Below are 23423 nucleotides of genomic sequence, written 5' to 3'. Positions count from 1 at the left end.
TTTGGTCACTGTCCCTTGTCAAGATGGCCTAGTGAGCACACAGAGGAAGGGGAGTACAGGCTATCCTGATGAGACCTAATTGGCTATTGCCAGACAGTTGGGGTAGGAGGCTCTGTCTATCAAAGGTCTAGGGGAGGGGAGTAGGCAGAAGAGAGAGGAGAGGTGGGAATGGGAAGATAAGAGGGAAGGGATAACAATCAGGATATAATGTGAATAAATTATAGTAAATGAAATATGCATTAAAAAAGAAATCTGTCAAGAAGTGTAGCAAAGCATATAGGGAAAGTAGAACCTTTGTTAACTGCTGGCAGCCCTGCCAATTAATATTGTGAAAATTAACTTTGAAGTTCTTTGGACATTAAAAACATAATTGCTATATGATACAGCATGTACTGTAATAGCCACATAACTTATCCCAGAGATAGTTGTACATCCATTTTTATTACTGCTCCACTCACAAGCAGGAAAATGAAACAAGCATCAGTGTCCATCAACAGCTGAATGGATAATAACAATGTGGAGTAATGTGCATTGTGGAGTTTACTCAACTCTAAAAAAAAAAAAAATAAAAGAATGGAACTTACAGTAAAATGCATGTGCAAAGAAAGTATAATATTAAGTGATGTGATCCAAACTCCAAAACAAACAAACAAAAAAAACCAGTGTACTCTCCCTCATATGTTCTGTTCTGAGGCCATAATGCATACATCCATATATATATAAATGGGCATACACATAGGTAAAGTCTAAACATTTAGAAAGGAGACCTAGATATGTGATGAGAAAGGATGGAATAGAGGCAAAAGGGCATATGAATCATAAGGAGTATACACAGCTATTTTCTCCTAATTTCAATTCCATTATAGTCACACCACAAGGTGCATATGTGAATCCAACTTTCTGTGTATTTAAGAAGTACCAACTATTTTCATATTCTAAAGAATCCAACATATATTATTACTTTGAGGAAATGAATGCAAAAGTTGGGTTCTCTTTTCATTCCACTGTCTATTAGTGCAATAGAAATTAGACACATGTGGAGCTTCTGTCCCCTGTGGGTCCTTCTGTCCTTCCCTGAACTCTTCCCAAGACTACCTATGCTTTGCCCAATGTTTGGCTGTGAGTCTCAGCATCTGTTTCCAAGTGCTGCTGGGTGGAGTCTCTCAGAGGAGAGCTATGCTAGGCTCCCCTCTGCAAGCACAGCAGAGCATCCTTAATAGTGTCAGGAGTTGTCTCGCTCCCATTGTGTGGGTCTTGTGTTGGGCAAGAAGTTTGTTGGACATTTTCTTTGTGCTCCATCTTTATCAGGAAGGGCCAATTTGGGGTCTACTAGGAGTCTTATCTGGTTAGAGGGTGGCCTCTTCAATCTCCAAATCCTTTGTTACTTGGGGTCTCAGTTAGAGTCACCCCTATGTCTTCCCAGAAGCCTACTCTATCTTAGGTCTTCAGCTTGTTTCAGAGACGGCCATGGTTTCTCTTCTCTCTCCGAAAGCTCTGTCCTCCTGTCCCTCCTCTCCCCACATCTGATCCCTAACCTCATTTCCCTCAGTACTCCCACTCCTATCTTGTTCCCTGTTTTCAAGTACTTCCTTTATCTATTCTATTTCTCCTTCTCAGTGAGATTCAATCATCCTGCCTTGGGCCCTCTTTGTTACTTAGCTTCTTTGGGTTTGTGAACTGTAGTATGGCTATCCACAAGAAGACCAACAAAGTCAACTAGTCAGGGCCCAGAGAGGTTTGCCACAACTGAAGCACCAGCCAAGGACCATGTATGGACTGGACCTAGGCCCCTTACACATATGTACCCAATGGGCAGCTTGGTCTTTATGTGGATCCTCTAGGAAGGAGAGCAGGGGCTGTATCTGACAAGGACTCTGTTGCATCCTTTTTGATCACTTCTCCTTAGAGGACCTGTCTTCCCAGGCTGCAGTAAAAGAGGGTGTGCTCAGTCCTGATAAGACTTGAGGGGCTGGGATGGGCAGGTGGGGGAGGAGCTCCCATTTTATGAGGGGTCAGAGATGTGGGGTTAGAGGAAAGAGGGAGGGAAGGGTGGGACCAGGAGGAGAGGAGAGAGGGGTCTACAATGGTGATATAAAGTGAATAAATAAATAAATAAACAACTTTAAAAAAAAAAAGAATTAGACACATGAATGAATTTTAAAAAGCTATTTTCCTGTGGGCCTTTGACTGTAGGTGAAGGAGAAGCTCCCTTCTGGTAAGCTTCATGCTGCTGCTAGGAAATAGGTGACTGTATCCCCTGCTGGCAACAGCCCACCAGACCCCAAAATGTGTAAAAAGGCTAGTTCCTTGAAGAGACACTGCCAAAGCAATCTGCATGGACTTCAGGCCAAAAGGTGTCAAAAATTGGCTCTTTGAAGAAACACATATTAAAGCTGGCTGGAGACAAGGCCCTGGAAATGTCTTCCAATTCAGATACCCTCGGTTAAAACAGGGGGCGCTCACTCCCTGTTTCTCCCTCTGTAGCTCCCTGTCTTTGTCTTTCTTTTTATCATTATGCTTAGTGAATTAATTCTAGTGATTTAAATCTAGTGATTAAATGCTTAATGAATTAAAATCTAGCTCTTGGCTGTCTTTGTTTTAAACAAGTGCCAGTTGGTAGGTTACCTGGCCTTTTAGTCTGATTGCCCTTCCCCCGCTGGAAGGGACTCCTCCCATTGTCTCAACCCCTGCTAAGCACAAGGCTACCCTGAGCTCCCTCAAGCTGGGGGATCTGACTGGAAAGCTCCCTCCCTGCTGAGGAGGCCTCCAGGTGACTGGTTCTCCAGACAGAGCCTTCCTCAGCTAGCCTCCAGAAAGCTGAAGAAAACTCTGTGACCAGATTCTCAGCCCAGCCTCCGGAAAAAGGAAACCACATTTCCCCTTAACTTCAATTCTATTATAGTCACCTCTCCCACATGAGGGGATATGTGAATTCAACTTTACTGAGTGTCTGAGTATATTTGTCACATTGCTCCATTTAAAACAAATAGTTTTTTTTTTTTTAAGTTCTAAGGTAATAGATTTTTAACTTTGAAAATTTACCTTCAGTTTAAAACCATATCAAGTCATCCTATTACCATGTTATGTAATGTGTTTTCTTGCTATTCATAAAGTTAAAAGTTTCAAGTAATATTTTAACAAGTCTCATTTTATTGTTTTTGTTGTATTTAATATATGTACAAAGTAACTTCTGGTTAGTGAATTAGAAAAGACCAAGGCAACTCACAACCTGAGGTCTATTTTATTCAACACAGAGTATGTCAGTGCATTTTAGTGTACACTGTCATTCTTAGTAGCAGGAGCCAAAAAGTTTCCTGAGTAAGAAAAACCACACATTATACTTTTTACACAATACATTGCAGATGTTGGTGGCAGACGTCTTATGGATATAGAATCCAAGTACAATTTTCAGTAAGAAAAGTACATTACTAATTTACCATCACTGTGACACCAATACAAGAGAAAAAATGAAAAGGATTAATTTGTCTCATGGTTTGAGATATTTTATTACATATCAATGTTCTTCATACTTTTAAGCTGTCATGAGGCAGAACATCATGACAAGGATCATGAGTTGGAACAAAGCTTTTCATCTCATGTTCAGGAAGTAAAGTGAACCAAGGACAAAACATTCCTTCAAAGGCAGGAATGACCTCAGTAACTTTCTTCTCCAACTATGCATTCTCTTCTGTTATTTCAGTCAATAATAATTCATGAATAGATTAATTCATGAGTTTATGAGATTAATTACTGCCATAAGATTCCTAATTATATCACTTTTTAATATGTTTATAAGTTAGGGATCAAACATTCACTATATATACCTTTTTGAATGATGATGTCTTCAAATTTACATATTAATAAAAATTTAAAGTACATAATAACCATTCAAGAGTTCTAAAATTTTCAGCCATCCTGTATTTCTTACACAATTTAACACCCGAGTTTCTTTGACACTAAAGAAAATGTCTGATCTGTGAAACTCTTTAGAAAATTTTAAGGTAAGCTGTATTCTTTCAATGCAAAGTGCCATGGGCTGAAAGGTTCATTTTCAAGAGGAGGAACAGAAGAAAAAAAAAAAGAGAGAACAATCAAAGAACAAGACCTAATAAGAATATAATAAATTCTGTGTCTCCATATTGAGCACCCTGATCATATTACATTGTGATGTGAACTTCCAAATCATGGGGATTCCTTTCTTGATCTCCTTGCCAGCTGCAGGATATGCAATCTATTTCTTATTTTGCCTCTGTTCATGGCCCATGGCTTTCCCCCATAGATATTCCACCTGTAATATCTATACCTCTTATGTAATGTTTTAGTGTTAGCTTCATTTTTACTGTTTCATGAATCATACTTTGAAAAGCTAACTGTGAATTTTTGTCCACCTGACTCCCATATCTTATAAATGTCTGGCAGGAGCTTATGTGACTCTACAAGCCTCCCTCTCTACACCTAAAAACACCACTCTCATGTGGATAACATGAATGTCTACTAAGACCTGGAGCAGTGTCTGTGTCCTCTTCAATCATTGCTCCAGTAGCCACTGAGAAGCAGGATAGCTAAATGTGCAAATGTGTAGCTGTGTCATACTTGAAATATGGAAAGATCATACTTAAAAATCAGCATCTTTCCAATGATTCTGTACCTTTTCATGGTTTAACTTGCAATAGATATGATCTGATCAGTTCCTGAGATACTCTCATGGCACTTTTACTATTGCTTCAAAGTGAATTTCTTTCTTTCGTTCTTTCTTTCTTTCTTTCTTTCCCTCCTCCTCCCCCTCTTCTTCTTCTTCCTCCTCCTCCTCTTCTTCTTCTTCATTTTGTTTTTCCCTCATGGTGCTAATTTCTTCAGCCACAATTTATAATCCCCAACTTTAAACTTGTTACTTTTCTTACTAAATTGAAAGTGGTTTTTTTTTTTTTTTTTTTTTTTTTTTTTTTTTTTTTTTTTTTTTTTTTTTAATTTCTGCTCTGCTTCCTGGTTTACTGTGAAATTGACTAACATGTTAATCGGTTTATGTCTTTAAATTTGGCCTCCCATAAATTCTCATGTATACCTTCATATGTAAAATAAGGCTCCTGCACTATGTGAATATGATTTTCTATTTTTAAATTTATATTGCTGACCGTACATAAACGTACTACCCCCAAATTCCATGCTGGTATTTCTGTTCTGGTTTCTTTCCAGTTTTTGAGAGAAAAAAAAACAACAACAACAACAACAAAAACAACAATAACCAACAACAATAATGTGCTTCTTTTGTTGTGTTTTCTTGGGTTTTCTTGGGTTTCTGCCTGTGGGAGGTCCTATTTTGAGGGTATTCTGTTCTGAATGTTATTTTATGTGATTGGGACATAATGGTGGTCATTCAAATGGTGGTAGTATATTAAGCCTGTTTTGGAAATCTGAGATTGCATTCAGGAATGAGAATTTTAGGCATCCTAGCTATATATTAGAAAATATTCATTACCTCATTTGTTGTTTGTTGATATAACTTGTGCATTGTATAGTATAACTTTAGAATCTAATTTACACTGATATTATGTTAAATCTGATATTTATATTTTCTTACTTTTTTGTCGCTTTGTATATTTTTTTGCTAGGTAGTTTTCCTCAAGAATGAGACTCTTTTCTGTGTAGCCAGGAAAGACAGTGTGTGCTTCCCCGTATCTCATAAGTTGCAACTTTTGATGTCAGTGGTGTGCTGCCTCCCATCCAAGAAAACACGTATCCTACTGTAAGTAGGATAATCTTGCACTGCAGTGTAAATAAATTCTATAACACACACACACAACACACACACAGATATATATTGAGTTGATTAACTCTTGTGATAAGTTTACATAAAAGTTTTCCTGTCTCAGCCACAGCATCTTTCAATTCCCTGTACACGTGAGTTGCTTGACAACATGTACTAAAGCAATCACAAGTTCTGTTTTATTACATTTTTAATTGCTAAAGTCAGTAACAGTGATTTTACTTTATACATTACATAATACATATATAACCCATATCATATGTGTATAACATAAGTGTTATAGAGCAGCTAAGAAAGTGTTTGAATAAAGCCACGGACCACAGAAGCTGGTACTGAGATCACATGTAGAGAAAAGCTGCTGCAACCAAAAGTTGATGATTGTCATTAAAATAAGACATAAATTCAGCTATGAAGATGCTAAGACACAAAGCAATCAAGTACAGTTACACATGACAGGCAGTTTTTAGTGAATACTTAGTGTGTCCTTCCGAACTTGACCATATACCATTGACAAGAGAAACCATGCTTGAGCTTTAATCTGGAAAAAAACCAGAGGTTATTTTGCTGGTGCATTCCTCAAGAAAATCCCCTGAGAAGTGACTGAGCGATGGATTTGAATGCTATGCTACCATTATCTAGTATCACTACTTCTTTTATAATCTTATGGAGGGAAGTCATATTGATCAGCTCATGTGTTTGTTCAATGGTCCTGATACGATTTTGAATAAACACAAATAGAATTTTTAATCATTATAAATAAATAATCAGTCCGTTTTTTGATGTGCTGGTAGGTAGATGGCGGCTGACTACATCTTTAAACATGGTATAGGGCTGTTCTGCTTTGGCCATTGTGCTCATAGTGGAATAACTCATGAAAAACTACTGTTTCAGGAAGTAGAGATCTCAGAGTAGCACACAACTGAAACGCTGCTATTCTGTTGAGCACTGAACAGTTCAGATCCAGAGCACAGCCTGTTCTCTACAATCTACCTTGTGACTCTGACATTAGAAGCACAAGGACTCTGTGACTAGAGGAAACACAACATTGTTCTTTCTACATGGTGCATTACAGAGATTACCGGTGAAAGTTTTATGCAAGTGGAATCCAAATCAATGGCCAAAAATAACTACAATGTTTTTCCTAGATGATAATAAATTGTGCTTCTCAGGATAAAGCAGCCACTTTCAAACCAAATCAGAAGATTCCAACTGTACTGGAAGGCAGCACATGGTATGTAGTCTTTGAAGGGTATGCTAGTTTGCATTAGTATGAATTTCATGTACATGTCTTCATGTTATTTTGCCAGTGCAGCTGAGTTTGTATTTCATATTATGGCTGCATTATGGTTTGTTGAAATCCATAGACATGTTTGCTTTATGTTAGTGGAAGACATTGACTACTGCGTTTAATGGAATTAAGTGATACTCAGTAATCTTTTTTTTTTTTTTTTTTTTTTTTTTTTTTTTTTTTTTAGTTTTTTAGTTCTCAGTAATCTTTTTAGCTGGACATGAAAATATCTATACATATGCGTGTATCGGAGTATCCATATTATCTCACAAAGTAATTAAGGAAAACATAAAAATATCAGTCACATAAGTTATAAAATTAAATTAAAACTTCTCTCTCAACAATTTACATATAAATATATAGCACCATTAAATAAAAAACCTGTTATATCATTGAACTGATGTCAGTGTTAATCAAGACAGGTACAGGATTTTTCATGAACACGATGCTAGATGCAAGATCTACTGTATGCTTCTCTTCTTTAGGATGCCTTGACTATTTTCTTTACTAGCCAGTTCCTGATGAGAGTAACCCTTTTCCTTTTGTAAGTGATATGACTTCTACACTTGTTTGGCATGAGCACTTGGTTCGAGTTATACTTCTTTCTAGCCCTGTGGTCATGTACGACATTGAAGGATGCAATGTTACAGTACAGTAAAAAAGCAGACATTGGGTTAGCAAACTCAAGTTTTAGTCTCTGATCACAAACTTCATAGGGATTTGTTTGTATCATGAAATAGATTACTTTGTTTGAAAAAAATTATATCACTTCCAATATTCCACAGTGATGATTTTATTTTTTGAATCTCAGTGGAGTCCCAGTAACTACTACAATTTTTATTGACAAAGTATGTCAGTAGTGTAATAGGATGTATTGACGTTATCTCTATGTCATAATTTACAAGTAGAAGGTTGATGGTTTAAGTGAACAAATGAGTAAGAAACCTTTTGCAGCACTGACAAGACACAGAGTGATTATGCATTGGCCCACATGGCAGGGCATTTGAGTATCATTTTGAGGTGTCATCCTGAGGTGGACAATGCAGCATCTGAAAAAGAAATCATACTTGAACTGAAATTTGAAGATGACTGGAAATTCTTTTGTTGACCCACCTGAGTAATTCTCTGACAAATAACAGAGTTACAGGTAGGCAGTTGTGTCACTGCCTTGGAGTGCCACTGGCAATAGTATTTCATTATGGGAGATAGACCTGTTGTAATGGAGCAGATCGTGTTTCTGATAGTTCTTTTATTATTTAAAATATCCATGGGTGGAACATTCTATTGTCACTTAAATTATTTACCAGTTGTGGCTCATAATATGATGACTAGTGGGTGTTTACTTATATAAACAGGGCATTCTACTTTGACATTTACACTCAAAATGTAGTACCTCATGGGTAAGATCAAATTGCTCAGGCAAAGCATAGCCTGAATATTACTATTCTATACAACAGAATGGACCATAGGGCTGGACAAAGCCTTTTCTTCATAAATATTTAAAAAAGATTCTACAAAATGTAGCCTTGATGGTAAAAAAAGAAAAAATAGGTCATATGGAAGTGGTTTAATGGAAGTTTTAGTATCAATGATAACTTTTATATTCTTCTTTTAAGTTTAAAAAATGTTAAAAGAAATTACCCAAAAGAAAGTTCTAGCAACTCAAACATAGGTGAATATTTCTTTATTCCTTACATTTTCTGATAAATATATCATACTGTATGTATGCTGAATCTTCAAAAGCTGTATTTTATGTATGTGTATCATCCTGAGTGTATGTATGTACACCATGTATGTGCAGGAGCCAAGGAAAGTCAGATAATGGCACTGCATCCCCTAAAATTGGAGTAACAGGGGAATGTGAGCTGCCATGTCAATGCTGGGAATTGAACCGGGCTCCTCTGCAAAAGCAGTAAGCACTCAAAACCTCTGAGTTACCTTTCCATCTCCAAGAAACACACTTTAAAAAATTCATGCATTTTATACATACTTGTAAAAACATCTAGCCATAAACACAAAATATTTTAAAATAGCTAAATATTTTGTAAATAGTGATAGTTCTGTGGAAAATATTTTACATATAATCTTTATGAAATACAACAGAAGCCAGATGTACCCAGAATATTTTCAAATGGCTGAAATAAAAAATTGTTTTTATAATTCTATTTATGTAAAATAATATTGACAATGAAAGTAAAAAATATAAAGCTATCCCAAATGGAAATTTTCATTTAAATGCTATATGTGTATTTATACACAGACTTACATGCATTATAAGACTTTTAAAAAAGTATAATCATGTTTAAGTCAGTCTGTGTTCTCCACATAACTGTGGAGAATGTCCTGCTCATTGTCTAGATCAGAGTAGGGGTTTAGACATGAACTCTGGTGCCACATATTTGACCACCACCTCTTTGTAGGGAGGCCTGATGGCAATCAAATAAAGAATAGGCAGGCTACCAAGATGAGACTTGATAGCCTATGACCATATGGTGTGGGAGGAGGTCCCCCTTGGTCATAAACCTAGGGGAAGAGAATAGGGTGAAGCGGGAGGAAGGGAAGAATGGAAGGATATAAGTGATGGGATAACAATTGAGTTGTAATCTGAATAAATTAATTTTAAAAATACAGTCAATCATATGTCTCTGACTTTTTCAGATTTCTTTAAGGTTATGCTATTTTTAAATGTATTTTATTAATTTATTCATATTACATCTTAATTGTTATCCCATCCCTTGTATCCTCCCATTCCTCCCTCCCTCCCATTTTCCCTTTAAACACCTCCACTGTGACTGTGACTGAGGGGGGCCTCCCCCCCATATACCATCATAGGGTATCAAGTCTCTTCATGGTATCCTACTATCCTTCCTCTGAGTGCCACCAGGCCTCCCCATCCAGGGGACGTGGTCAAATATGGGGCACCAGAGTTCCTGTGAAAGTCAGACCCCACTCTCCACTCAACTGTGGAGAATGTCCTGTCCATTGGCTAGATCTGGGTAGGGGTTTAAAATTTACTGCACATATTGTCCTTGGCTGGTGCCATAGTTTGAGCAGGACCCTTGTGCCCAGATCGGCCCATTATAATGTTCTTCTTGTAGGTTTCTAAGACCCTCTGGATCCTTCTATTCCCCCATTCTCCCATGCTTCTCTCACCTAGAGTCCCAGTAGGAAGTTTTTCCCTCTGTCCCACTTTCCTGGTAAGTGAAAACTTTCATGGGACATGTCCCTTGGGCTAGGGTCCAGATATGAGTGAGTATATACTATTTGACTCTTTCTGCTTCTGGGTGAACTCACTCATTATGATCACTTCTAGTTCAATCGATTTGTCCATAAATTTCAGGAATTCCTTGTTTTTAATAGCTGAGTAGTATTCTATAGTGTAAATGTACCACAGTTTTTTTTTTTTTTTAATCCATTCTTCTACTGAGGGACACTTAGATCCCAGGTTCTGGCTATTATGAATAAGGCTGCTATGAACATGGTTGAGCGAATATTCTTGTGTGCTAGAATGTCTTCTGGGTATATTCCAAGTAGTGGAATAGCTGGGTCTCGAAGAAGCCTTATTCCAGTTTTCTGAGATAGCGCCAGAAGGATTTCCAAAGTGGCTGTACTAGTTTGCATTCCCACCAGCAATGAAAGAGTGTTCCTCTCTCTCCACATCCTCGCCAGCATGTGGTATCACTTGAGTTTTTTATCTTAGTCATTCTGATGGGTGTAAGATGGAACCCCAGAGTTGTTTTGATATGCATTTCCCTGATGTCTAAGGACCTTGAACTACTACAGCTGATAAAGACCTTCAGCAAATTGACTGGATACAAAATTAACTAAAAAAAGTCAGTGGCCTTCCTATATACAAATGACAATCACGCAGAGGAAAAAATTAGGAAAACTACACCCTTCACATTAGCCACAAGCAATATAAAATATTTAGGAGTTACTTTAACAAAGCTAGTGAAGGACTTGTTTGAAAAAAAAATTCAAAACTCTGAAGAAAGAGATTGAAGATGACCTGAGAAGATGGAATGATCTTCCTTGCTAGTGGATCAGGAGAATTAACATAGTAAAAATGGCCATCTTACCAATAGCAATTTACAGATTCAATGCAATCCCTATCAAAATACCTACACAATTTTTTAAAGACATTGAAAGTTCAATTCTCAACTTCATATGGAAAAGATTATGCTATTTAATGTACTAACACAAGTAACAAAAGTAATAAGTAAAGACCAAATAGATGTATACATAAGTGTTCCATCCTCATAGCTGTTTACAAGTGAGGTCAGAAACTGAGTTTCCTAAAGAATATGAACAGGACAGTATTCTACTGTCATTGGGATTGAGATCACACCGGAGACATTTATTCTTCTAGTTAGCCTTTTTTTTTTTTTTTTTTTTTTTTTTTTATACCAAGGAAAATTGTTCCTACAGACTTGGCTGTTATAAGAAAGGTTCTAATAAACATGGGTGCACATGTTCTCTGTATGTATAGATGAGTCATTTGCAGGACAGATAAATATACATAGAAATTTCAGTGTATTTTGAACTATAATGCACAAAAATTTCCTAAAATAACATAGCAAATTTGCATTTCTCTCTTTTTTTCATTATAATGTATAGTTGAACAATTTCCATACTCTGGCAGAAAATTTATGTGTGTCTTTAATTCCTACCTTTGTGACTGACAAATAAACATTTTAATGTTAGCTAAGCTGTACATCTTCTGACCACTATTTCCTATTGAAAACCTTGCTCATTTTGTATCAAATGTCTTTCTATTTATCCTTTTAATTAGTACCCATAACTATTATGTTTTCACTATTTTTATAATATATTCTTACAATATTCTTCTAGTCTATCGATTATTTTTTAATGTTTACCTTGGTGCAAGTTAAAAATATTATAAATTCATAATTACAGTAGTACTATAGATATCCTAAAATTACGTTTTAACCATTTACTCTGTAAAACTTTTATTATTTTTGCTATATAAGCATATGACACTTGTCTGTTATCACATCTTTTCTTCCATAGAAGTTAAATAAGAACTCAAATGGTATATACTCACTTATATCTGCATACTAGCCCACGGGGCATGTCCCACTTACCAGGAAACTGGGACAGAGGGGAGGACATCCTATTGGGACTCTAGATGAGAGAAGCATGGGAGAATAGCAACGTAGAAGGATCCAGAGGGTCCTAGAAACCTACATGTAGAACATTATGATAGGCAGATTTGGGTCCAGGGGTCCCGCTCAAACTAAGGCACCAGCCAAGGACAATACAGGCGGTAAACTTTAAACCCATACCCAGATCTAGCCAATGGTCAGAACATTCTCCACAGTTGAGTGGAGAGTGGGATATGACTTTCTCACGTACTCTGGTGCCTCACATTTGACCATGTCCCCTGGAGGGGGAGACCTGGTGGCACTCAGAGGAAGGACAGCAGGTTGCCAAGAAGATACTTGATACCCTATGAGCATATACAGGGGGAGGTAATCCCCCTCAGGAACAGTCATAGGGGAGGGGAATAATGGAAAAATGGGGGGGGGGAAGGGAAGAATGGAAGGATACAAGGGATGGGATAACCATTGAGATGTAACAAGAATAAATTAATAAAAAAATTAAAAATTAAAAAAAAGTAGCTAACCAGTGTTTTATTTGACCCAAGGTCCACTGCATGAGAAGGAACTCATACCTGATGCCACTTTGGTAAAAAAAGACCCAGAGACCAAATAGCCCAGGGTTCAATGATAAAACTAACAACATATTGCTTTCTAATAATACCCTGATATGCTCATAGCTAGTGCCTTATCCAGTCATTATCAGAGAGGCTTTTTCTTGAAACAGATAGGAACAGATGCAGATGCATTCATTATATGGAGAGAATATAAACTAGAACGTTTTACCAAATCCCTCTCATCAGAGCTCAGGGAATCCTTCAGAAAAGGAGGCAGAAAAATTGCCAGAGCCAGAGGTGATGGTGGACACCAGGAAATCAAGGCTCTCTGATCAACTGAGCATGATTTATATGTGCTCAGAGAGACTGGAACTGCAGGCACAGGGCTTTAAAGGCTCTGCACTAAGTCCTCTGCATATATTATAGCTATTGGCTTATTATTTGTAATGGGACCCCTGACTGGGAGAACAAGTGGGCATCTGACTCTTGTGCCTGTTCTTGGTACTCTTTCTCCTACTGGGGTGTCAAGTCCATTTTCGGTATCATAGCTTTTGCTTTATCTTATTGAATATTTTGTAATTTTGATTGTTATCTCTTAGTAGTCTGTAATTCTCTGATAAGTGACAAAAAGGGAGTAGAATGGGGAGACAAAAAGGGGGAAGTGGGAATCCACTTGGTGGAGTGGAGGGAAAGGAACCAATAATTAGGATATATTGCTTGAGAGAAGAATGTGTTCTCACTATAAAAGTTTACATTCACAAGCACAGTTCAGGATGCCTTTAAGTGAAACATCGTGTCTTTTCACATTTAACTGACTGCATCTGGTATCCATTCTATTAATTCTTAGTTGTATATGTGGCCATGTGAATTGAAGGGCATGAACAGTTTCTTAATAATACACTCTCTCTCATGAAAAGAGAAACAAGCACTCTCATGTGGAGTGAATGTTTGAAACAACAACAACAAAAAACTAAATATAATGTTCACTTTTATTATGTTAAACATTTTATATATTCCAAGATCTTTTCAACAAAAATTGTTTGATTTTAGCATAGTACTTAATGAGTCACAAAATTGTCTAGGAGAAGAAAATAGAGATTAATTGATTTTGCTGTTTACATTTGGGATGAAAACTTTAGAAAGATATTAAAACTCTACAAGGCTCCAAAACTATACAAGGCTTCAGTTGTAATTCTCCTGAATAAATGATGTCATAACTGCAAATATAAGTCAGATAATCTACAAACACACATATAAAACACACTCAAACATACATACACATGCATGCATACACACACAAACGCATGCGTGCACACACACACACACACACACACACACACACACACACACACACACACACACACACATCCAGATGTCTGAAAAGGGCTAATAGTCTTCAGAGACAAAAACATTAAGATATCTTAGAAATCAAAGGACACTTAGATAGTGTTCTCGAGTGAAAATTTGAAGGTTCTTCATTTATTGACATTATTATTAATAGTTCCTTATAGTTTATAAAAAGCTAGTACAGTAATATTGATTCATGTTAGCATTTATATCAATATATCTTTTTTTGCAGAAATAAAATAATAGAAAGAAAATATCATAACGAAATGAAGGTCTTCCTGCTGCTTTCACTCATTGGGTTCTGCTGGGCTCAATATGACCCACATACAAAGTATGGTCAAACTGCTATTGTCCACCTGTTTGAGTGGCGCTGGGTGGATATTGCTAAGGAATGTGAGAGATACTTAGCTCCTAAAGGATTTGGAGGAGTACAGGTAAGACTTCTTAATTATATTCATAGTTTACCATGTGAAACTTCAGGGACATTGACAGATTTTGACAGATTAATTTCGGTAAAGTAAACGATAATCTGAGAAACTTAAACTGTGTCAATTGTAGGTGTCTCCACCCAACGAAAACATTGTAGTCAACAGCCCTTCAAGACCGTGGTGGGAAAGATACCAACCAATTAGCTACAAAATATGCTCAAGGTCTGGAAATGAAGAAGAATTCAAGGACATGGTGAATAGGTGCAACAATGTTGGTGTAAGTAAAGTCGCATTTCCTTTGTAGTCATTAAATGCAAAACCAATTTCTGCCTTTTGTTTCTTATTTTCCTTGACCAAAAAGCTTCAAACCTTTTAATTGCTTTCTTCACATTTTAGCTATAACTGAAAATTAACTACTGCTTTATGGTCAACTTTGAAAACCTCTTTCATATGAACCATCTGAAGAAAAATACTTATAAAACAAAACTTTGAAATTTAATTTTTATAAGCACTCTCATTTTCTACTAACCCCTTTGTGGTAGGAATTAGACATTTTAGATGCTATACTTACTGTCATTGTGTGTGATTTCTTGGTGCACACACAATTCCTGTACTTTACTCCATTATTTGTCATGGTAAATAGCTATTTCTTCTTTTAATAAAGACAAGTACCTACATTTTCTTCTTCAGGGACTAAGTAAAGACTCAGTTAACTTCTTTCAAAATCAACAGAGTCCGGTTGAAAAAACAAACCTACTTCCAGTGTGTGTCTTAAATGGCACTTTTCTTTCTTTCTTTTTTTTTTAATGAAGATGGTTTCTGTTTTTCCACTTATCATTTGAATAAATCCTCAACCACATACTAGGGGTGTTGTTGATCTTCATTTCATATTTTTGTTTACACCTGGCTTTTTGTCAAAAATGAATCTACCAAATTGCAATATATGTCATAGTTATGTTAGCATACTATGAAGTTTTACTACTTAAATTTTAGGTCTCTAAGTTGCACTGAAGTACATACTTTTCTCCTCAGGTCCGTATTTATGTGGATGCTGTCATTAACCACATGTGTGGAGAAGGAGCTGCAGCAGGAACAAGCAGTACATGTGGAAGTTATTTCAACCCACAGCACAGGGACTTTCCTGGGGTGCCATACTCTGGTTGGGACTTTAACGATGGAAAATGTAGAAGTAGAAGTGGAGGCATTGAGAGCTACAATGATGCTGCTCAGGTGAGGGAAATGATCAGAATTAAAAAGAAAAATCTGGACTTTGTTATGCCACAGAACTTTTGAAAACCATTTGACATATGGTTTAGATTCCATAGAAAACACAACTACCAAAAACCCTCTCCTAGATGCCTGGTGGCACTCAGAGAAAGAATACATAGGCTACCAAAATGAGACTTGATAGCCTATGACCATTTAGTGGGAGAGGAGGTCCCCCTTGGTCTCAGGTATAGGGCAGGGGAATATGGTGAAAGCCTGAGAGAGGGAGGAAAAGGAGGATACAAGGGATAGGATAACAATTGAGATGCAATCTGAATAAATTAATTAAATAAACAACCCTCCCCTATTCATTTGATGGCTCCATGTGGGAGCTAAAAATATTAGAATTCCTGGGTTTTTATTCCTGTACCAAATAAGTGAAAGGAAAGAGAAAGGAAAAGAGAAAGGATGGAAAGTGTTTCCTTATCAACTAATAATCTTATCTACTTTATTTCCTACTCGTGTAGTCTTTGAACTGCAAATTATTCTGAGGGTATTCACAGGAGAATGTGAACATTCCCAGTGTGTCATATAAAGGCTTTATGAAGCCTTCTGCAGACCAATCAATGAATAAGTGAATAGTTGAGGGGATTACATTTATAAATCAATCATAGTTTGGTTCTTTTGTTTGTCTCAACAGGTCAGAGATTGTCGTCTGTCTGGCCTTCTGGATCTTGCACTTGAGAAAGATTATGTTCGTACCAAGATAGCTGACTATATGAACCATCTCATCGACATCGGTGTAGCAGGGTTCCGACTTGATGCTGCTAAGCACATGTGGCCTGGAGACATTAAGGCAATTTTGGATAAACTACATAACCTAAATACAAAGTGGTTCTCTCAAGGAAGCAGACCTTTCATTTATCAAGAGGTAAACTAACACATATATGTACACGTATATAATATTTTCATATTGTTGACCAGGAGATTGGTGGAAGATTTTTATTAAACATAATTTCAATAGGTTAATATCTGAGTACCTCATAAAATGTGCTGGTTTTTTAATTTCCTTTTTTGAATATTGGAGACTTAATTCTTTCCCAGGATAAGGGCCTAAGGGAGTGTAGAGAATTTGTTTATCATGTGACATTATTGTGCCATGTAGTGTATACTCAGAGACCACTGTACAAGACAGATAATCTTAATTGTTGTCTCAAGCCTATTTATCTAAGTTTAAACCTTGTCTTAAATATTATTAGGCATATAAATTATGGATAAATTTATAATATTTATGTGGACATTTTACATGTAAAGAGGCTTAGTAATGTTTGTGTTTATTTTTGGAGAATTAAATGAATTTTTAAGTGCTGAAATTCTGGGAAGGTAAGTTTGCTGTTAGTATGAATATTAAATTTTCAATTAAATTTTAAGTTGAATTATTTTAGCATTTTTTATTGAACAAGGAGTGACATTGTGGTTAAGTTTCTTTCAATACTGATGCATATACTTTATAAAGAAATAAAGAAAACCATTTTGGACATCAAACTTTAGGGAATATATAGAATATTATTTTTATGCTAAACATTTTAATATCATTTTATTCAAATGCTTTTCTTTGTGTGTCTTCTATTAGGTAATTGATCTGGGTGGTGAGGCAGTGACAAGTAATGAATATATTGGAAATGGACGTGTGACAGAATTCAAATATGGGGCAAAATTGGGCAGTGTTATGCGCAAATGGAATGGAGAGAAGATGGCCTACTTAAAGTAAATACTTGGTCATTTTGTCAGTCACAGATCTGTTGTCATCTTATCCAAATACATGATCATATTAGAACATTCTTATTTATTAAATATTCATGACAGAGTTTGCTATCAAGAAGGTTCATTGTTCTCTAAACCGTAAAAACGGACTGGAATTAATAATTATCATTTTAAATGTCAATAAAAAGGAGGCATTTTAGTAACAGAAAACATAACCTAGAGATTATTTTCTGTCTGTTATATGATTCCACTAGATTTTGGAAATTACAGTCTGCTAATGATAAAATATTGCTTAAAAATCCTACTATGCACAAATAAAACTACATTGTGGATCTACTAGCATATATATGTATATATATATTTCATAATATACAGTTCAGCATGCAGTCCTTATTTGTTTTACATTGTATATAATATATATAAATAATGAATACACTTCTTGAGTCCATCTGTACCACAAGCTTACATGAGCAATGTGCATGAAAGCAAATAATCTTACCATCTATAGAATCATCTATAAGAAAAATTTCCTGTGGAATATCATTTAGTTAGAGAATCATTAGTTAAATAGAAATGGATTGAAGAAAGAGATACAAAATTTTAATACTCTAAACATATTGTCAAGGTATAATATATGCATATTTTTTTAAATCTAGGAACTGGGGAGAGGGTTGGAGTTTCCTGCCTTCTGACAGAGCCCTTGTGTTTGTGGACAACCACGATAATCAGAGAGGGCATGGGGCTGGAGGAGCATCCATCCTGACATTCTGGGATGCTAGGTATATAAAACCATTTTCACCACTTTGTTACACGCCCTTTAGTGATGGTAAACTTTCTATTTTTCTATTGTAATATTATTTGTTAATTTTCAGACTGTACAAAATGGCTGTTGGATTTATGTTGGCTCATCCTTATGGATTCACACGAGTAATGTCAAGTTATCGTTGGCCAAGATATTTTCAGAATGGAAAAGTAAGTCTGAATATATTTTTTAAGAAAAAGGAAACATTCCTGTTTTAGTTACACATGAAATTACTGCATAAAGTACATGCCATCAAATGTTTATTTACTATATTTTTAGAAATGTAAGTATATTCTAGAAGTATTCTCCTCTTTATCACTATGGAAAAAATAATTAAAAATTAGAGAACAAGGTACAAAAAGTAACACATAGGAGTCTAATAGTACTCACCTTGTTAATTTGATGTGGGTATTGTACATAGTAACATCTGTAAAGAAGGTAAACCGCTTTTGTTTAAAGTATGCACATGATAAATATTTGCTAGTACTTTTAGATTTTTAGAAAAGAAATCAAAAATTTTAACTGGCACTAACTGGAAAAAGAGAATACATGAAAAAACTATGTTAAAATGAGTCATAAATTGGAAGACTTATTCAAGATTAGCAAACATTACAAAAATATTTTGTAATATCTTAATCTGAACAATTTCAGAGAGCAGCTAAAAGTCATGAAGAGGACTTACAGGGTAAAGCTCTTGTAGGAGAGGCATTTGGGTCCCTGGCACCTTGCAATTTTAAACATGCTTTGTGAATCATTTGTATCACAAGAACACAGCAGGTGGAGACAGCATATCTCTAATCATCAAACTGTCCAGCTCTGGGTTTAGGTGAGAAACACTGCTTCTCTAGAAATGGCCAGAACATTTGTTTCAGAAAGATGTATAAGTCTTCTGACTATTATGAAATGGATATTAAAATTTTGGAAAACAGACTATCAGGATATATTTAATAGAACATTTATTTAAAATGTGGTATAAACAAACTGATATAAATTTGGAAATAAATTATATTTGTTGAAGAATTTCACAGACATTAATATTTTTGTACCAAACAGACAATATTTCTGTTTTATAAATAATAAAACTCAGGCATAGAAAATTCCTGTCTATTGAATCAGCTTTGAAATGTCATTGGTACTGGAACCTGCTTTTTAAAAACTATATATTGTTTCTTGGGGAATTTCACATCATGCACCTCAATTTCACTAATCTCCCTGTCCCTTGATATCTACCCCCTTGCCATCTCAACACTAAAAGAAAAATTTAAAAAAGAATAATAAAAAAGAAACAAACAAAACCTGATTGCTGAAGCTTCAGGGTGTCACAGTGTGTCACACAGTATAACTTTTTTGTCCACACATCTTTACTTGCAAATGTTCGTTGTAATGAGTCACTGTCTGGTTTGAGGCCCCTGGCTTCTTTTACACTATTAATGGATGCTAGTTGGCCCTTCTCTAAGATATCCTGTTGTTGCCTTGTGTCATGGAAATCCTGCAGCATTTGATCTGCAGTACCATTCTCATCACATGCTCCAGCACTTTATGGTTGGGGTGGACGTTGGCATGGGGCCACTAATAGCTCTGGAATTGGACCTAAGAAGTGGCTCATTTTGTCAGCCCACTATTTCTCCTGAACCTACATTGCTAAGATCTCTAGCACTGCACTGGCTAACACATTCAATGCCACAGCCAACAAGGGGAAGAGCCAGCTTTCCTGCTCTATTCCCTCAGCTTGCTAGGGGCTGATCATCTCTTCCTCACCTCACCCACTGCACTATAGGGCAGATAAGGGGCAGAGCTAGGTCTCCTATGATCATGCTCTCAAAACGAGTTCACCTGTACCCACCATTTAGTCCTGGGACCAGCTTCAGCTCTACTGTGCTACCTGGGTGTGGTGCATGGACTGCTCTTCCAAGTGCTGCAGCTAGTGACAGGTGGAGCCAGCTCTGGACATATACCTGGTCCCAAGTCATAGTCCACACCAGGATGTCCCCAGGGCCTTTGATGAAAAGATGAGCTATGGCCATTGACAAATATCCCTGTACCTCATGACCATGGATCCACACATGGTCCTCAGTGGCAGAATGGGCTAGGATTTCACCATGTCCTCAGGTGGCCAGGCAGGCTACTCACAACAGGCTATTACTCATCATGTTCACATCTCTACTTCCACCTCTCTTCATAGTGCTCAATCATTCTGTATTTCTTTCTTCCCATTTTTCCACCACATACTTGCATATCATAGTGGCTTCTGCTGTGAGTGGACCATGCAATGTTTGTGTGGGCCTCTAGGTGTCTTCTGAATGCCCATGCCACTGAAACCTCCTCTTTAATCCTAGTCTTTCTGATGCTAAAGCTTTTACTATTTTAGTTACACAAAAGCGATAAAGGATATGTGAAGAAAATGTTGCATAGAAAGGTACCAAGTGATCAAAAATGGATATGACTCAGAACTATGACTCTAGAAAACTATGGTATATAGACTCAAATAGTAAGCACTCAGTAATGGTTTATATAATTATTGAAGGAATTTGAGAGTAAGTAGATACTAGACAGACTGAAGTAGCATGACTCTTTGAGTTTAGTGCAACGGAAATGGAACATTCATGTTAAAAATCTGAGATTTCCCTCTTAATTAAGGATATCAATGATTGGGTTGGACCACCAAATAACAATGGAGCAACCAAAGAAGTGACCATTAACCCAGACACCACATGTGGTAATGACTGGATCTGTGAACATCGGTGGCGTCAAATAAGGTGAGACTTTCCTCTGTAAACTTTGTCTCATAAGAAAGTTGTTTCACCTTTCATTTTAAATTGTTGACATTTCACATGACATTGTGCTCTTAGGAACATGGTGGCCTTCAGAAACGTAGTCAATGGTCAGCCTTTTGCTAACTGGTGGGATAATGACAGCAACCAAGTAGCTTTTGGCAGAGGAAACAGAGGATTCATTGTCTTCAACAATGATGACTGGTGAGTGGATATCAATTAAAGTAGGATTGAATAGTTACACTCTTAGATTCTTATTTATGTTTCCTGCTCATTTGTAGCTGAAAATCTTTTCATTATTGCATTTAAGAAAGTACAGTGACTTGAAAACCTGAAAATAAAGATTCTTGCTCTTAATTTGTTTTTCTACTTTCTCGGTTTTTTTTATAGGCAGAGTTTTGTTGTTTCTGTTTCTTTAGATGTATTCTTACACTGCCATCTGCGTATATTTTCATTTATACATTCATGTGACACCTGTACAAAACACATAAACATTTAGAAAATATGAGTAATGTAGATTTCAAATTACTTTCTTCCATTCTCTAACTCTGTATCTCAACTATTATCTGTTTTTGGTTTTATTTTCTTTTGTTTTATTTTTTGACATAAAACTTTAAATTTTCTGCCTGTATTATAATTCTCTGCTTCTGTGTGATAAATCTTTTCAACACATTTGTAAACTTGGCCATGGATAATGGTTTTCCTTAAGAGACAGTTGTCATTTGGTTCTACAATATCCAGTGATTGGCCTTTCACTTGTTACACATGCAACTTCTCCTTTAGTTATTTCCTCACATGTGCAACTATACTAAGAGATCTCAATCCAATTTCTTTGCAAGTAATTGAAAATTTATTTGAATGTTTTCTTTTGATCTTTTAGGTCATTGTGTGTGTGTGTGTGTGTGTGTGTGTGTGTTGTGATTAATCACCATGACCACAACAACTTATAGAGAAAATAATTATTTGGACTTACAATTAGGCTGCATGAAGCCAAGGTATGAGGTCAGGAGCAGGAAGTTACTGACTCACCTTTTGAACCACAAACACAATACAGGAAGAGCAGGCTAGAAAAGGTGCAAGTCTTCTTACTCTCAAAGCTGTCTTCAGTGACAGAATTCATCCAACCAGTCCACATCACTCAACCTCCCCAAACTCTGCCAGCACTTGTTGTGTGACCAAGTTTTCAACTTACAATGTGCTTTTCTGATATTTACTTGGACTTTGTCTACTAAAGTATAACTTTTGTACTTTACAGCACAAAGTTTAGGCAATTATTTATTTTGGAGATAGTTTGCTCTTTTGCATTTATATGTTGAATTGGAATTTAGAATTAACTTTCTACTCTTTCAGGCCTTTGTCAATAACGTTACAGACTGGTCTTCCGGCTGGCACATACTGTGATGTCATTTCTGGAGATAAAATTGATGGCAATTGCACTGGAATAAAAGTGTATGTTGGCAGTGATGGCAATGCTCACTTTTCTATTAGTAACTCTGCTGAAGACCCATTTATTGCAATTCATGCTGAGTCAAAAATATAAAATTTAAAATAAATACATGTTGAGAGCATCAATCATTTGTGTTTATTTTCTTTTGCATAATTTAATTTTTATACTTCTTTCTCATTTAGCAAAATCTATCAGTTATAACTCTGGAAAAGTAAAAACTAAAATCATATATAATTATGAGGACATCTTTTAGAAGCTTATCTTTAGATTATTTGTCAAAGGAAATTCTCAGATTTATGAAGACTTCCAGACAAATGAATTGTTTTATCAAATGTGCAATTTATTTTATAGTATCATAGTTTCTCATTACTTTGATCATACTTGGTTATATTTACTCCTGTATATTCTATTATTCCCTCTCATCTTTCAGCACAATCTTTCTTCTTCTCCTTAACAATTTTCTTCCTAGGGGTTCCTTGTAAGCTCTTTGGTTGTTGGTTCAGTCTCTGTGAGCTGCTGTGAGCCCAGGGTAGAGTACTGTCTAGGATTTCTTGTGCTGTCTTTGACCCCTCTGGTTCAGTTTATCCTTCCTTCCAATCTTCCACAGCACTCCCTGAGCTTGGCCCATTGCTTAGCCTTATGTCTATGTATCTGTCTCCATCAGTTGCCATAAAAAGTCTCTCAGAAGAGTTATGCTAGACTCCTTTCTGCAAGCTTAGGAGAGTTATCATTAATAGTGACTATGGTCAGTCCTTTCCCAAGGGTTGGGTCTCAAGCTGGTCCACTCACTGGTCTGCCAGTCTCTCAATTTCTGTTCCATCTTTACCCCTACACTTCTTGTACACAAGACACCTTTTTATTTTATTTTATTTTTTATTTATTTTATGTTTTATTTTTTTTTGAGACAGGGTTTCTCTGTGTAGCCTTGG

General features: G+C 36.3%; 1 protein-coding gene across 1 annotated transcript in view; it reads left to right on the top strand.

Moving 5' to 3' along the window:
• Nucleotides 1–22619, top strand: part of LOC127206624 (alpha-amylase 1) — a 38196-nt gene extending 15577 nt beyond the window's left edge. Inside the window, exons 2-11 of the mRNA XM_051165957.1 lie at nt 14309–14510; nt 14635–14781; nt 15537–15734; nt 16411–16641; nt 17344–17477; nt 18131–18253; nt 18347–18446; nt 20914–21032; nt 21126–21251; nt 22398–22619. Coding sequence (XP_051021914.1) covers nt 14309–14510; nt 14635–14781; nt 15537–15734; nt 16411–16641; nt 17344–17477; nt 18131–18253; nt 18347–18446; nt 20914–21032; nt 21126–21251; nt 22398–22587 — 1570 coding nt within the window. The 3' untranslated portion in view covers nt 22588–22619. The remainder of the gene's footprint in view (nt 1–14308; nt 14511–14634; nt 14782–15536; nt 15735–16410; nt 16642–17343; nt 17478–18130; nt 18254–18346; nt 18447–20913; nt 21033–21125; nt 21252–22397) is intronic.
• Nucleotides 22620–23423: the final 804 nt, after the last annotated feature.

This window comes from Acomys russatus, chromosome 23, assembly GCF_903995435.1.
Source record: "Acomys russatus chromosome 23, mAcoRus1.1, whole genome shotgun sequence".
NCBI lineage: Eukaryota > Metazoa > Chordata > Mammalia > Rodentia > Muridae > Acomys > Acomys russatus.
The sequence above is the reverse complement of the archived record's forward strand: the minus strand, read 5'-3'. Positions and strand labels throughout refer to the sequence as shown.